This window comes from Sinocyclocheilus grahami, unplaced genomic scaffold, assembly GCF_001515645.1.
Source record: "Sinocyclocheilus grahami isolate Dianchi unplaced genomic scaffold, SAMN03320097.WGS_v1.1 scaffold426.1, whole genome shotgun sequence".
Lineage (NCBI taxonomy): Eukaryota > Metazoa > Chordata > Actinopteri > Cypriniformes > Cyprinidae > Sinocyclocheilus > Sinocyclocheilus grahami.
This window is the reverse complement of record NW_015505605.1, coordinates 1,408,505-1,420,238: the sequence shown is the minus strand read 5'-3', so window position 1 is coordinate 1,420,238 and position 11,734 is coordinate 1,408,505. Positions and strand designations below refer to the sequence as shown.

General features: G+C 38.9%; 2 protein-coding genes and 1 pseudogene across 2 annotated transcripts in view; 1 reads left to right on the top strand and 2 right to left on the bottom strand.

Annotated features, from left to right (window-relative positions):
• The window catches only part of LOC107551546 (protein kinase C-binding protein 1-like), a 39,556-nt gene extending 34,449 nt beyond the window's left edge, over window positions 1-5,107 (bottom strand). Inside the window, exon 1 of the mRNA XM_016233184.1 lies at window positions 4,472-5,107. Coding sequence (XP_016088670.1) covers window positions 4,472-4,485 — 14 coding nt within the window. The 5' untranslated portion in view covers window positions 4,486-5,107. The remainder of the gene's footprint in view (window positions 1-4,471) is intronic.
• Window positions 5,108-8,647: 3,540 nt separating this feature from the next.
• LOC107551507 (monocarboxylate transporter 2-like) lies at window positions 8,648-9,722 on the top strand (annotated as a pseudogene).
• Window positions 9,723-10,593: 871 nt separating this feature from the next.
• Window positions 10,594-11,734, bottom strand: part of LOC107551506 (SRSF protein kinase 3-like) — a 6,976-nt gene continuing 5,835 nt past the window's right edge. The window contains exons 8-11 of the mRNA XM_016233122.1: window positions 11,539-11,646; window positions 11,110-11,179; window positions 10,936-11,028; window positions 10,594-10,778 (exon numbers count right to left, since the gene is read on the bottom strand). Of these exons, the coding sequence (XP_016088608.1) occupies window positions 10,594-10,778; window positions 10,936-11,028; window positions 11,110-11,179; window positions 11,539-11,646 (456 nt within the window). The remainder of the gene's footprint in view (window positions 10,779-10,935; window positions 11,029-11,109; window positions 11,180-11,538; window positions 11,647-11,734) is intronic.

The window sequence follows — 11,734 nt, the reverse complement described above, 5'->3', positions numbered from 1 at the left end:
GGAGCGATTCGCCACATGCACGCAAATAAACAGCGACTACCAATAGGAGCGATTCGCCACATGCACGCAAATAAACAGCGACTACCAATAGGAGCGATTCGCCACATGCACGCAAATAAACAGCGACTACCAATAGGAGCGATTCGCCACATGCACCCAAATAAACAGCGACTACCAATAGGAGCGATTCGCCACATGCACCCAAATAAACAGCGACTACCAATAGGAGCGATTCGCCACATGCACGCAAATAAACAGCGACTACCAATAGGAGCGATTCGCCACATGCACGCAAATAAACAGCGACTACCAATAGGAGCGATTCGCCACATGCACGCAAATAAACAGCGACTACCAATAGGAGCGATTCACCACATGCACGCAAATAAACAGCGACTACCAATAGGAGCGATTCGCCACATGCACGCAAATAAACAGCAACTACCAATAGGAGCGATTCGCCACATGCACGCAAATAAACAGCGACTACCAATAGGAGCGATTCGCCACATGATACATTTGAATACTGCTGCAAAATAGGAACGACTAAAAAAAAACAACAGCTCAGAGATTTGAAGAACTCCAATGATTTAATATTATTGTCAGCGTAAATGCCGTTTAACCAGCCACTACCACAACGAGCGACATCACATTTTTATTCGTCACTTGGGTTCAATTTTTGTGGCGTTGTTCTGAGTAGCCCCACCTATAATGAAATCTCATCGGACAGATGAAAATTTTGGTCAGTGCAGTTCAAATTTTTACATTGTGTTGTTTTTGGCATGTTAAGGCCTTTAGTACGTGCTGCTGAAAAAACACTATTTGTGCAACATACAAACATATTTCGCAATTAATATATCCAACAGTTTTGTGAAGAGGTACTTCTAACCAGTAAAAATTCAGTGGACAAGACAACCCAAAACAAATTTGCTAAATATGCGCTTTGAGACTTACACGATCAATGTGACCGTTTTAAGAAAGATTTCTATAAAAATTTGTTCTGTTCAAGTTTCTTGAATGTGGCCCAACACTTGCAAATAAAGATCTATGCTTCTAACTTAACATTTGATCTTGTAGTGCTACTATTTAACATTATCACCTGATCAAATGTAACATCTAAGACAGAGATAATGAAATAGATGCAATACATTTAGTGGTAATTTAATCTGATCAGAAACATTTAACAATTAAGAACAGTTAATAAAAATAAACTGATAAGCTGAAGAATTAAACAACAACAAAAAGTCGTGACTACTCTACTTAACACTCAACCACACGAATCTTGACCACAATGAGGCCTTATTCACCTCATACAGGGGAAACCCACCACGGTCAATCAATCAACAAAAACCTTCTCATCCGCAAGGGTAGGACGGAAATGACGGGCACCAAAAAGAAGCTCATAAATGACAGGTGAAAGAGAAGAGGACAACGGCACAAACACAATCCTACAACGACGAGGACTTGATCCCGGCCTTTGTGCAGAAGAAAAGACCAGAAAAGATTAGAAGCTGGCAACGGTTCTCCATTACATGAGGTCAGGATTAGGACCAGTGTTGAGAACGACGAGCACGATTGAGAGGATTGATCATCAGGCCACAACGAGGCCTTAGTCTTTTAACTAATTGTCATTGACGGGGCCACGGCTTGACATCGTAAAAAAAATCCATGTACTTTCACTGTTTAGATATTCAGAGAATTTCTCCAAGAGGACAATGAAATTCATGAAAAAAAAATCCAAAATGGCACAATCTTCTGTGGCGATGAATAAAACTCACCTTTCTCACAAGAAAATATTCCAGGTTGTTCGTAAAAATCATAAACAATATGTCAGAAACGACAATAAAAGGCATTAGCCTGGAGAAAGAATATCCTAAATAAGACAGGCAATGTCTGAGGTGGGAAATGCACATCTAAGCGTGTAGCCCAGGGCCTGAGGGCTCTCCATTTTTGACTGTAATGCGAGGCCGAAAGGAGCCGCATGGATGTTATGTCACATTATGGCCACGTCACGTCAAAAACTCCCATCCACCAGGCCTCTCTGTTCCTGCTCGCTTCAGAAGGGTCAAACAATGTCAAGCCAACTGCGTGGCTGAAGATCCAGATCTCTACACTGAAATCAAAGAAACAGGAAGTCCTGAAGCTGATCCAATGAAGAGAAAGAAAACCACCGCTCTGCAAGCAAACCGGTCTCCAAACCCGGGTCTTCTAGAACGATCTGAGCAGAGAGACACTCAGAGGTCCTCGCAAACAGACCAAATAAAGAGAAAGGCAGCGGTGAATGTGGAGATAACTGGTCAGAGAATGAGCCGAGGTCTTTTTTTCTCTCTTCGCAGGAAATGAGAGTGCCTCCCTTCCCCCACCGCTCTGCTCGAGCTCCCCTTCCCCCTCCCTCTAGGCCAGAGACACGGGCTCTGGCACGTCCATGGCACAGGAGCTTACAGTAAACAGAGAGAACCAGAGAAACCCGTGCATATAGGTCAGTCTCAAGAGCCACATCTGAGAAAAACAAGTGAAGCGGTAATGCACTTGAGTATCAACATGCAAACAAACGTTTTGCCTTTCAGACAAGGCAAACCTTTCTCCCAGATTGTAATCTTGAACTGTTAAAAAGAGCAGCTTTGTGGTTCACGGTGACTTTGTGAATCATTTCAAGGCCAAGCAGTGACTTTACAAGCACAAAGTTGTTTCCTGTCACAGTTGCCGATGTTGATACGATTCGACTTGTTGCTCTTTGCTGATATAACGCAGGCAAAGTAGCCTTGTCAGACCACTGCCGGTCATTTCCTCCAAATGGCACGAAGCCAGTCATCACAATCCTTTATGATGTTGTTTCCTTGACAAGAATCCCAATCGCAGTGGCATAATCTCCCTGGGAACACACAAAACTTGAGCTGTACCGTACCGACATAAAACCCTCCAGTCATTTTCCCATAAAAGTTGGGCTAACAATATATAAAGATCTAGTCGACTGTATTGGGATTGCAATTAAATTAATTGTTCTTAATTACAACAACTGGTATATAGTGATATAACTGATATACAGGTGAAATATGATACGTTTTTTTTTTACGCAGCCATAAATATCATTAGAAAGGCCAAGGATCCGTTGGGAATGCGGCAGGAGGCTTTTGGTCCCGTGTGGTTTGCGCTTGCTTGTTTTGTCCTTGGGAGCAGCTGTGTGTGTATGTGGCAGTGCTATTTTATTGTTAATTTCAACATAAATCTCTGAAGAAACATAAAGGAGATGATTAATATGTAAATATCATCCAAATCATCTTCTTAAAATTGGTGTTTTACACCATAGGCAGTTCTATGACAAGAATCGGTTTTGTTTCTACACACTTTAAGTTTAAAAAGAAACGTGGCGATAATGCTAACTTTGCAATAAAGCAATGGAAAAAACATCTGCTCATAAAGAAAATGGAAGTCGATCAGAATTCTGATGAACTCGATGGCTTTTTGCCATGTGGCTGTCTGGGGGCATTACATAGAGTACGTATGCTAATTATTGGCCTAAGGACAAATTATTTGCCCATTTCCTTAGTATAAAGTTTTTGCATGATTTGTATACATCTGATCAAATCTTTATCCAAAAATAATTAATGCTTGAAAAAGCTGCATATGCATATGAAAAAATAGTGTCTCAGACTATTTTTTAACTCATGCTTGCACCCACAATATGATCGACAGTAAAAATGCTAGCAAAAATACAACTATCCAGAAAAACCAATTATTTTCTTAAGGATGTGTTCAAAAACAGTACAAAAAAATAGCTTTACCACCGACTAAATGAAGAATGACACTAGAATGTAATTTACTGTCCCTCCTGAAGCTAAAACTATAACCTGAAAATATAAAACAAACACGACTGCCACTGAAAAGGGAATTTAATATAAAAAATTAAGTTTCACATTCATCTCCTCATTGGTAGCTCATGTCCTGAATTACCCATCCTGCCCCTGTGTAAAATGACCACAGCTGGGGCTCTCAGCTCTCTAATAAGGCCTTAACAGATGCCTCCATTTTCTATGGCGTGGCTTGTGACACAAACAGACAATGGGACAGGCAATCAGCTTAAAAAAGTGCATCACCCGAACACCCCACCCCCCTGATCCTCCACCCCCTACGTGGGGCAGATCAACAGAGGGCCCTACATATCCAGAAATGACTGTCACTGAGCTGTTTGTCAGTACAGCAATGAGTGATAGCTGACTTCGTCTGCCGTGTAACCATGTGACCGAGCAGCACACGGGCCAAAGCTCAGGAGAGCGAGAGGGAGAGAGCCTGACCCCCCTTCTCTGGCCCTCTCCCCCACCTCCTTCCTCCTCTGCCCTGTTTTTCTGAGAGACAGGCCTTTGCTAGGCCTCCCCAGTCACTGGAGAATCAAATCTGCAATTCACAGTGTTAGCAGTGGATGAAAACAGTACAATGACAAGAAAGGACAGACGTAAGAAAACATCAAGCTTACCTCTGTGGATGCATGGCTGAAACAGTGTAATGTCAATGCTTATAAAACATGGAGGACAGCCTCAGCCTAGGGAGGGCTCTCCTCTCCACTCTCAGAGCTCAGGCCTGTCTGATCAGAGCAGGGCCGTGACTGGCTGCCCTCCCACTAGCAGGATGTAAGGCCTCCTCTGATTGGCCGCAGCGCTTCCTGAGTAATTACCTTTGTTCGGCACTGGCAGGATCAGCAGTGAGTGCGGGAAAGAGCACAGAGGAGAGGGAGAGAGAGAACTAGGCCTCACTCGCTCAAAAAACCTGCTTGCTCTCCGCAGAGCCGCTGCGAAATGGCAGCTGAGTGTCGCTTAGCTGTGGAGGAAATTTGGTGGGAGTTGGCGTTCAAGCGCTTTTGTTTGTCTCGAGTCCGTGCGGAGCAGGCCCATGTTTAATCCCTCCCCCCACCGGAGCCGGCTGAGAAATAGGAGACGCTCCTTTAGTGAAAATGAGTCCTGAGCAAAAATAGTGCAGCCACCATAGACTTCCTGTGCTTGAACTGCGACCGATTCTTGAGCAATATGTAAAGCAGATGTGCTATTCCACCTAAAATGAGAAACATTCTATGTACTATGCTACTTTAATGTGAACAATGAGTGCAAATCCAAAAGAAATACACTTGTAACTTGACAAAACAGATTACATGAACTAAAACCTGAAGCAAAAAAAAGAATATTCAATGAAAACGGTCTTTTAGAAAAAGCATATATCATGAAAAATATATCTGACTATATTCTCAAAGTAGAAGAGCTAGACAGATGCCATAGATTCATAGCAATATTGGTGCGCTAAAGTAAAATTCTCCGAACTGCATGAAGACATTGTTACATTTTAAGGCGACTGTATATTAGATGTAGTGTGTTTAGGCCTTTATAGCAAAAGCTTCCACTAGGCCGCAAACAGCGCCGCCTGCTCTGTGGTGTTAACACAACACTGACATCTACCGGAGAGAAAGGGAAAAGACTTCCGTCTGAAATCACCATTAGGATTAGATATGAAACAACACAATAATTATGAATATTCTCATACCTGCTATAGGTGAAAGCCTATCAAGAGACAATCTGTCTGCAACAGTGGTGTTATTGTTTACTAAACTTTTTTAAAAAAAAATTTTGCCATTTAAAAAAAAAAGTTGAAATAAAATAAAACATGAATATTAGAATGTATGACGTAAACAAAAAAAAAAGGTAAATAAATGTTGCTTTGGCAACTGAATGACATCAATAAATTTAAGTTAATTTACTGGATTTACTAAAACTCAAGTAGAAATTATTTCATCTATATAAAAATATGTAAACAAATAAAAAAAAAGAAGAAATATAAATATATGAAAAACTTTTTTTTTTAAATTGAAAATTATAAATGTTGTATTGCCAACTAATTTAAATAAATAAAGTTCTTATTTACTAAAACAAAGCTAGAACTGAAATACAAATAAATACAGAAAAACGAATAAAAAGGACTAATAAAATGACTAATATTACATGTAAAAATAAAAGCTTATTCAAAATATTAATAAATACTATAAATGTATAAATATAATGCTAAAACAACACTGGTATGCAAGTCCTACTATTACTATACAATTCAATCATTTGCTATTATTTACTTATTTAGTTACATTTTAAATTGTGTGTGTGAGTGTGTAAATGTGTATATAAAATGCTATACTTATATATTCATAAATATATTTAATTTGAGAAATATAACCACACTTTCAGTCTCTCTCTCTCTGGCATGGCATTTCACATGATATGGAGAACTACAAAAAAGAGACCTGATAAGAAGATGAAAAAAAGAAACAACAGGACACGAAGAACAGCTGCCTCTTAACTGATGTAGAGTCTCTTATACTTTGCAGACATTTATATAGTTTTCCTAGAAGGTTTTTAGTTAGTGGAAATGTAGATATCAATAAATAAATGTGTAGGCTACAAAGATTTATCAATCAACTAGAAAGTTTCTGAAGGATTTCTGAGTGAATGTAAACAAGTGTTCTGTTCTTTTAATGAAAAATATTGATGAAGTCATACTTTGTTTTTTATTTTAGAGAGGAACTAAAGCAAACATGCCTCCACCAGCTACCACAAACCTGGGCTACACCCCTCCAGATGGAGGCTGGGGCTGGGCCGTGGTGTTTGGACCCTTCATCTCCATCGGCTTCTCTTACGCCTTCCCCAAATCCCTTACCATCTACTTCAAGGAAATCCAGTGTGGAGTATTTCTCCATCTCCTACAGTGAGATAGCCTGGGTCTCCTCCATCATGCTGGCTACCTTGCATGCAGGAGGTTAGAACGCATATTACTTAGTTCTGCCTGATAATATATATATACTTACGTCATTTTTGGAAAGCTGCGCCATTGCTTGGCATTCTAGGTACTCCCACAATCAGGCAGAGCAGTTCAATGTGTGCTAGAAGTAACCAAATAACAGTAGGAGCCCAAATCAAAGATGACTTTGTCCCCATGGTTGCACAATGAGCCAGAGCTGTGATCTTTTTAGTATAATTTTGCATAGTCACATGCAAAACCAGTGCACTGGGGTTCCTCCCCTGTATGAGTGTGATCAAACATAACAACCTCAAGGCCAAATCTGTCTGTTTGATCTCCATGTTTTAATTGATCTGAGACCTAATAGAGATTTTGAATAAATCATTCTTTGATCTTGTCACATATGGCATATGATTCATTTGTGAATTTGACTCTTCCAATAGCAGCACTCAGTAATTCAATAATCACTTAAAGCACTTGAAGCAAGTTAACGAATCACTGAATCTGTCTTGTTTGATTCAAAAAGAGTCAATTGGGAGTAAACTGTTTCTCAGCGCTCCAGTGTGCTCACTAGTGCTGAATAATTCATAGTGTTATGAGACTCTAAACTGTTTAACATCATATATAAAAGTTTGCTCACCAAGCCTGCATTTATTGGATCATATATACAGTAAAGACAGTAATACTTAAAAATATTCTCAGCATCATTACTCCAGTCTTCAGTGTCACATAATCCTTCGGAAATTATTATAATATGCTGATTTGGTGCTCAAGAAACATTTCTTATTATTACCATCAATGTTGAAGACAGATGTAGAGTACTTTTAGTAGAGTACTTTTACTGGAGTACTATTTTATCAAGACATCTGTACTTCTCAAGCAGAGGATGTACTTTGTCAAATGTTAACTCAATGAAAATTCACATAAAAATGCTTTTGTTTTTCAGGCTTTGGCTTAGCTTTTAACCTGCAACCAGCTCTTACCATAATCGGTCTTCCTGTCCACCCTGGCTCCCCTCAACCAGTTTCTCTTTGACCATTTTGGATGGCGAGGAAGCTTCCTCATCCTTAGAGGAGTGGTGCTCAACTTATTGTTTACTAAACTTTAAAAAAAAAAAAATTTTGCCATTTAAAAAAAAAAGTTGAAATAAAATAAAACATGAATATTAGAATGTATGACGTAAACAAAAAAAAAAGGTAAATAAATGTTGCTTTGGCAACTGAATGACATCAATAAATTTAAGTTAATTTACTGGATTTACTAAAACTCAAGTAGAAATTATTTCATCTATATAAAAATATGTAAACAAATAAAAAAAAAGAAGAAATATAAATATATGAAAAACTTTTTTTTTTAAATTGAAAATTATAAATGTTGTATTGCCAACTAATTTAAATAAATAAAGTTCTTATTTACTAAAACAAAGCTAGAACTGAAATACAAATAAATACAGAAAAACGAATAAAAAGGACTAATAAAATGACTAATATTACATGTAAAAATAAAAGCTTATTCAAAATATTAATAAATACTATAAATGTATAAATATAATGCTAAAACAACACTGGTATGCAAGTCCTACTATTACTATACAATTCAATCATTTGCTATTACTTACTTATTTAGTTACATTTTAAATTGTGTGTGTGAGTGTGTAAATGTGTATATAAAATGCTATACTTACCATCAATGTTGAAGACAGATGTAGAGTACTTTTAGTAGAGTACTTTTACTGGAGTACTATTTTATCAAGACATCTGTACTTCTCAAGCAGAGGATGTACTTTGTCAAATGTTAACTCAATGAAAATTCACATAAAAATGCTTTTGTTTTTCAGGCTTTGGCTTAGCTTTTAACCTGCAACCAGCTCTTACCATAATCGGTCTTCCTGTCCACCCTGGCTCCCCTCAACCAGTTTCTCTTTGACCATTTTGGATGGCGAGGAAGCTTCCTCATCCTTAGAGGAGTGGTGCTCAACAGCTAAAACTGCCAGTGAGCAAAACCACTGATAAGAACGATGCAGGAAACTGGACGTCACATCTCAGACAGCTGGACAAAACAAGTCCAAGCAGTCAGGCTGTGCCGCAAATGTCAACCAAATCATTGATGTCTCCCTCTTCAAGCACAGAGGCGTCCTAATCTATCTTGTAGGGAATGTGCTCATGTTTATTGGATTTTTTTGCTCCAGTTGTCTTCCTGGCACCATATGCCAAGCATCAGGGGATAGATGAGTACTCTGCAGCATTCCTGCTCTCCATATTCGCTCTAGTAGACATGTTTGCACGTCCAGGAACGGGTTTGATCGCCAACACCAGATGGATCAGACCCAAGATCCAGTATTTCTTCAGCTTCGCTGTGACATATAATGGCCTGTGCCATATGATGTGTTCGCTCTTACCAGGTTACAGTGGCCTGGTGGTGTTTTTTGGCCTGGCATTTGGGATGGTGTGTGCTCTTCTGTTTGAGATACTCATGGATTTGGTGGGAGCCCAGTGGTTCTCCAGTGCAGTTGGGCTTGCTACCATTATAGAGTGTGGGCCTGTCCTGCTGGGGCCACCCATCTCTGGTAAGTCCTACAATGAGATCCTCACTGTCATATCTCTCTGTGTTATAATCTTCAGGATGTTTATTCACAGATTTTTATCCTCAGGTTTTCTGGTGGACATCTTCATGGACTGTAAATACATGTACTTTGCTTGTGGTATGATGATGTTGGCTGGAGGTATCTTCCTCTTCATCATGAACTATTACAGCTACAGATGGTCTGAAAAGGAACAGAATCAGATAAAGATGGAGGGGCTAGAGAGATCGGCTCAGCCAAAGAGCTTGCTGCCAATGAGGAGGACAAAGACAATGAAGAAGAGATCAAACTCAGCACAGAGGAGGAAGTAGGAAACTGTCGTTCTCTGTCTATTGATCTGTTGAGAGAGCCGGAGGTTGAAATTATTTTATAATCTTAACTGTGCATTATGTTAAAGCTACCATTGTGACAAGAGACATGAAAGTAGTGTCAGTAGGATATCAGAAAGTATTTGACCTCTGATTGACCAATCAGAATCAAGTATTCTAGAAATCTGCATTTTTATTAACCAGCTTTTCTTGGCATTTTTTTTCTGTTTTTGTAATTTGTTATTAAGATCAATTGCTTTATTATTAGTTTTCTTTGTATAGTATTACTTTAATAAATGATGTAGGTTTAATTTCAATCTGAAAATGTTATGCAGATGGACAAACAGATTTATAAAAGACGTTAAGATTCACCTTGACAAGTGAACATAGTGAAGTGTCTTAAAAAACATGTATTTATCTAAAGACATAACACTCATTGCAGGTTCATTCTTTACACATTGATTAAAAACTATTGGTTTGTTTAATATATTTAAACTCAGAACACACTACTTACATCTCAGAGCACCAATGTTACTCAAGTAAGGAGAACTGATCGTTCATATGATCATCATAGCATATGCATAGAAACACTACAGGCCTTATTTAAGAGTGGAATGTATGTACCAGACGATTGAACACATTCCAAAGCTTTAAATGCATTTGCTGTGCAAGCTTTGCTATGTACATATCTATGTTACAGACCCAGCCATCCATGTTTAAAGGGATAGTTCACTCAACATTTACTTGCCCTCATTGACTCTTAATACAGAGACATTTATCAAAATATCTTTTGGGTTTTCAACAGAGGAAAGTAAGTCATACAGATTTGGAACATGACGACATGAGGGTAAGAACTTTGGAAGCATGGCCTTTTCATTCAACACACACAGAACAGACATGAACAGAAACCTATTCAAGTAAAAAAGCCAGAGAGGGTTACAGCTTTAGCCAGGGATGTTTGAGACACTGGGCTGCTGTTGCCCTCCGCTCTGGCAGGAAGTCCAACATTTGTAACAGGAAATCAGAGAAAAGTGATGCCTCTCTGAGGAGAAAGTCATATTTCTCTACCAGCACTTCATACAGCCCCCATGGACGGAGGACGGCTATTCGCCGCAGGTCACCTGTGCAAAAACAATCATAGTTAATAATAACAGTAGCACAAAGAATGCTGTAATACTTCTGTTGGAGAATAACAGACTCATTTTATTTCTGTAATAAACATAAAATCATTGCCACAGCCAGATGAATTAGGAAAGACAAATCTAGTATTGTACTCACCCTTGCGGTTGAAATACTCATAGGAATATTTCCCAGACAGAGCCACTAACACTGGGATCATACCCAGGAGCTCAATAATATGAGCCAGGTGGTCTAAAATAACAGAAATGGTCAATCCCACAAATCTAAAAGTTCTCCAATAAAAAGATTGATGATGGCTATTAAAGAGTTTACCTTCCTCTAAGGAGAAATTCGGCCCTGCTTTTGGTTCAAATAAGGAATCACCAGTAACAAGCTCAAATGCCTGTTGAAAAATAATACAGATAAAATAAACAGTGTTACTAAACGCTGTGAAACACTATTGGTTCAAATTCAAAGAGATATTCTTTATAAAAGTTAAGAGTCAACCACGCCTACCTAAAACGGCTCGTTCTAACACGCCCCCACATGTCTACGTCACAATGTGGGAAGACTGAAAAAAAGCCACATTTTTCATTAATGTGGCTTAAAACTACAAACAACAAGATCAATGCCTGTTTACAATTACGTAATCCAAGTAATCCAATCATGTGCTAAACAGCTGTACACTTTTGAAACCCGAGAAGAAATGTTCTTTTAGAATGAATCTATTTCACAAAACACAGTCGACAGCTGTAGACTCACCAAGCAGGCCACACTCCAGATGTCAGCTGGAGGACCATATTCAGAACCTAGGAGAACCTCCAGAGAGCGATACTGTCTGGTCTGGATCTCTTGACAAAAGTGTTTGTACTATAACAACAAGAAAAGAGGTTAAGTAATCCAATCAGGTATAAACATCCAAGTGGATGCTGCACACTGGTGGTGGTTGAGGAGAGAC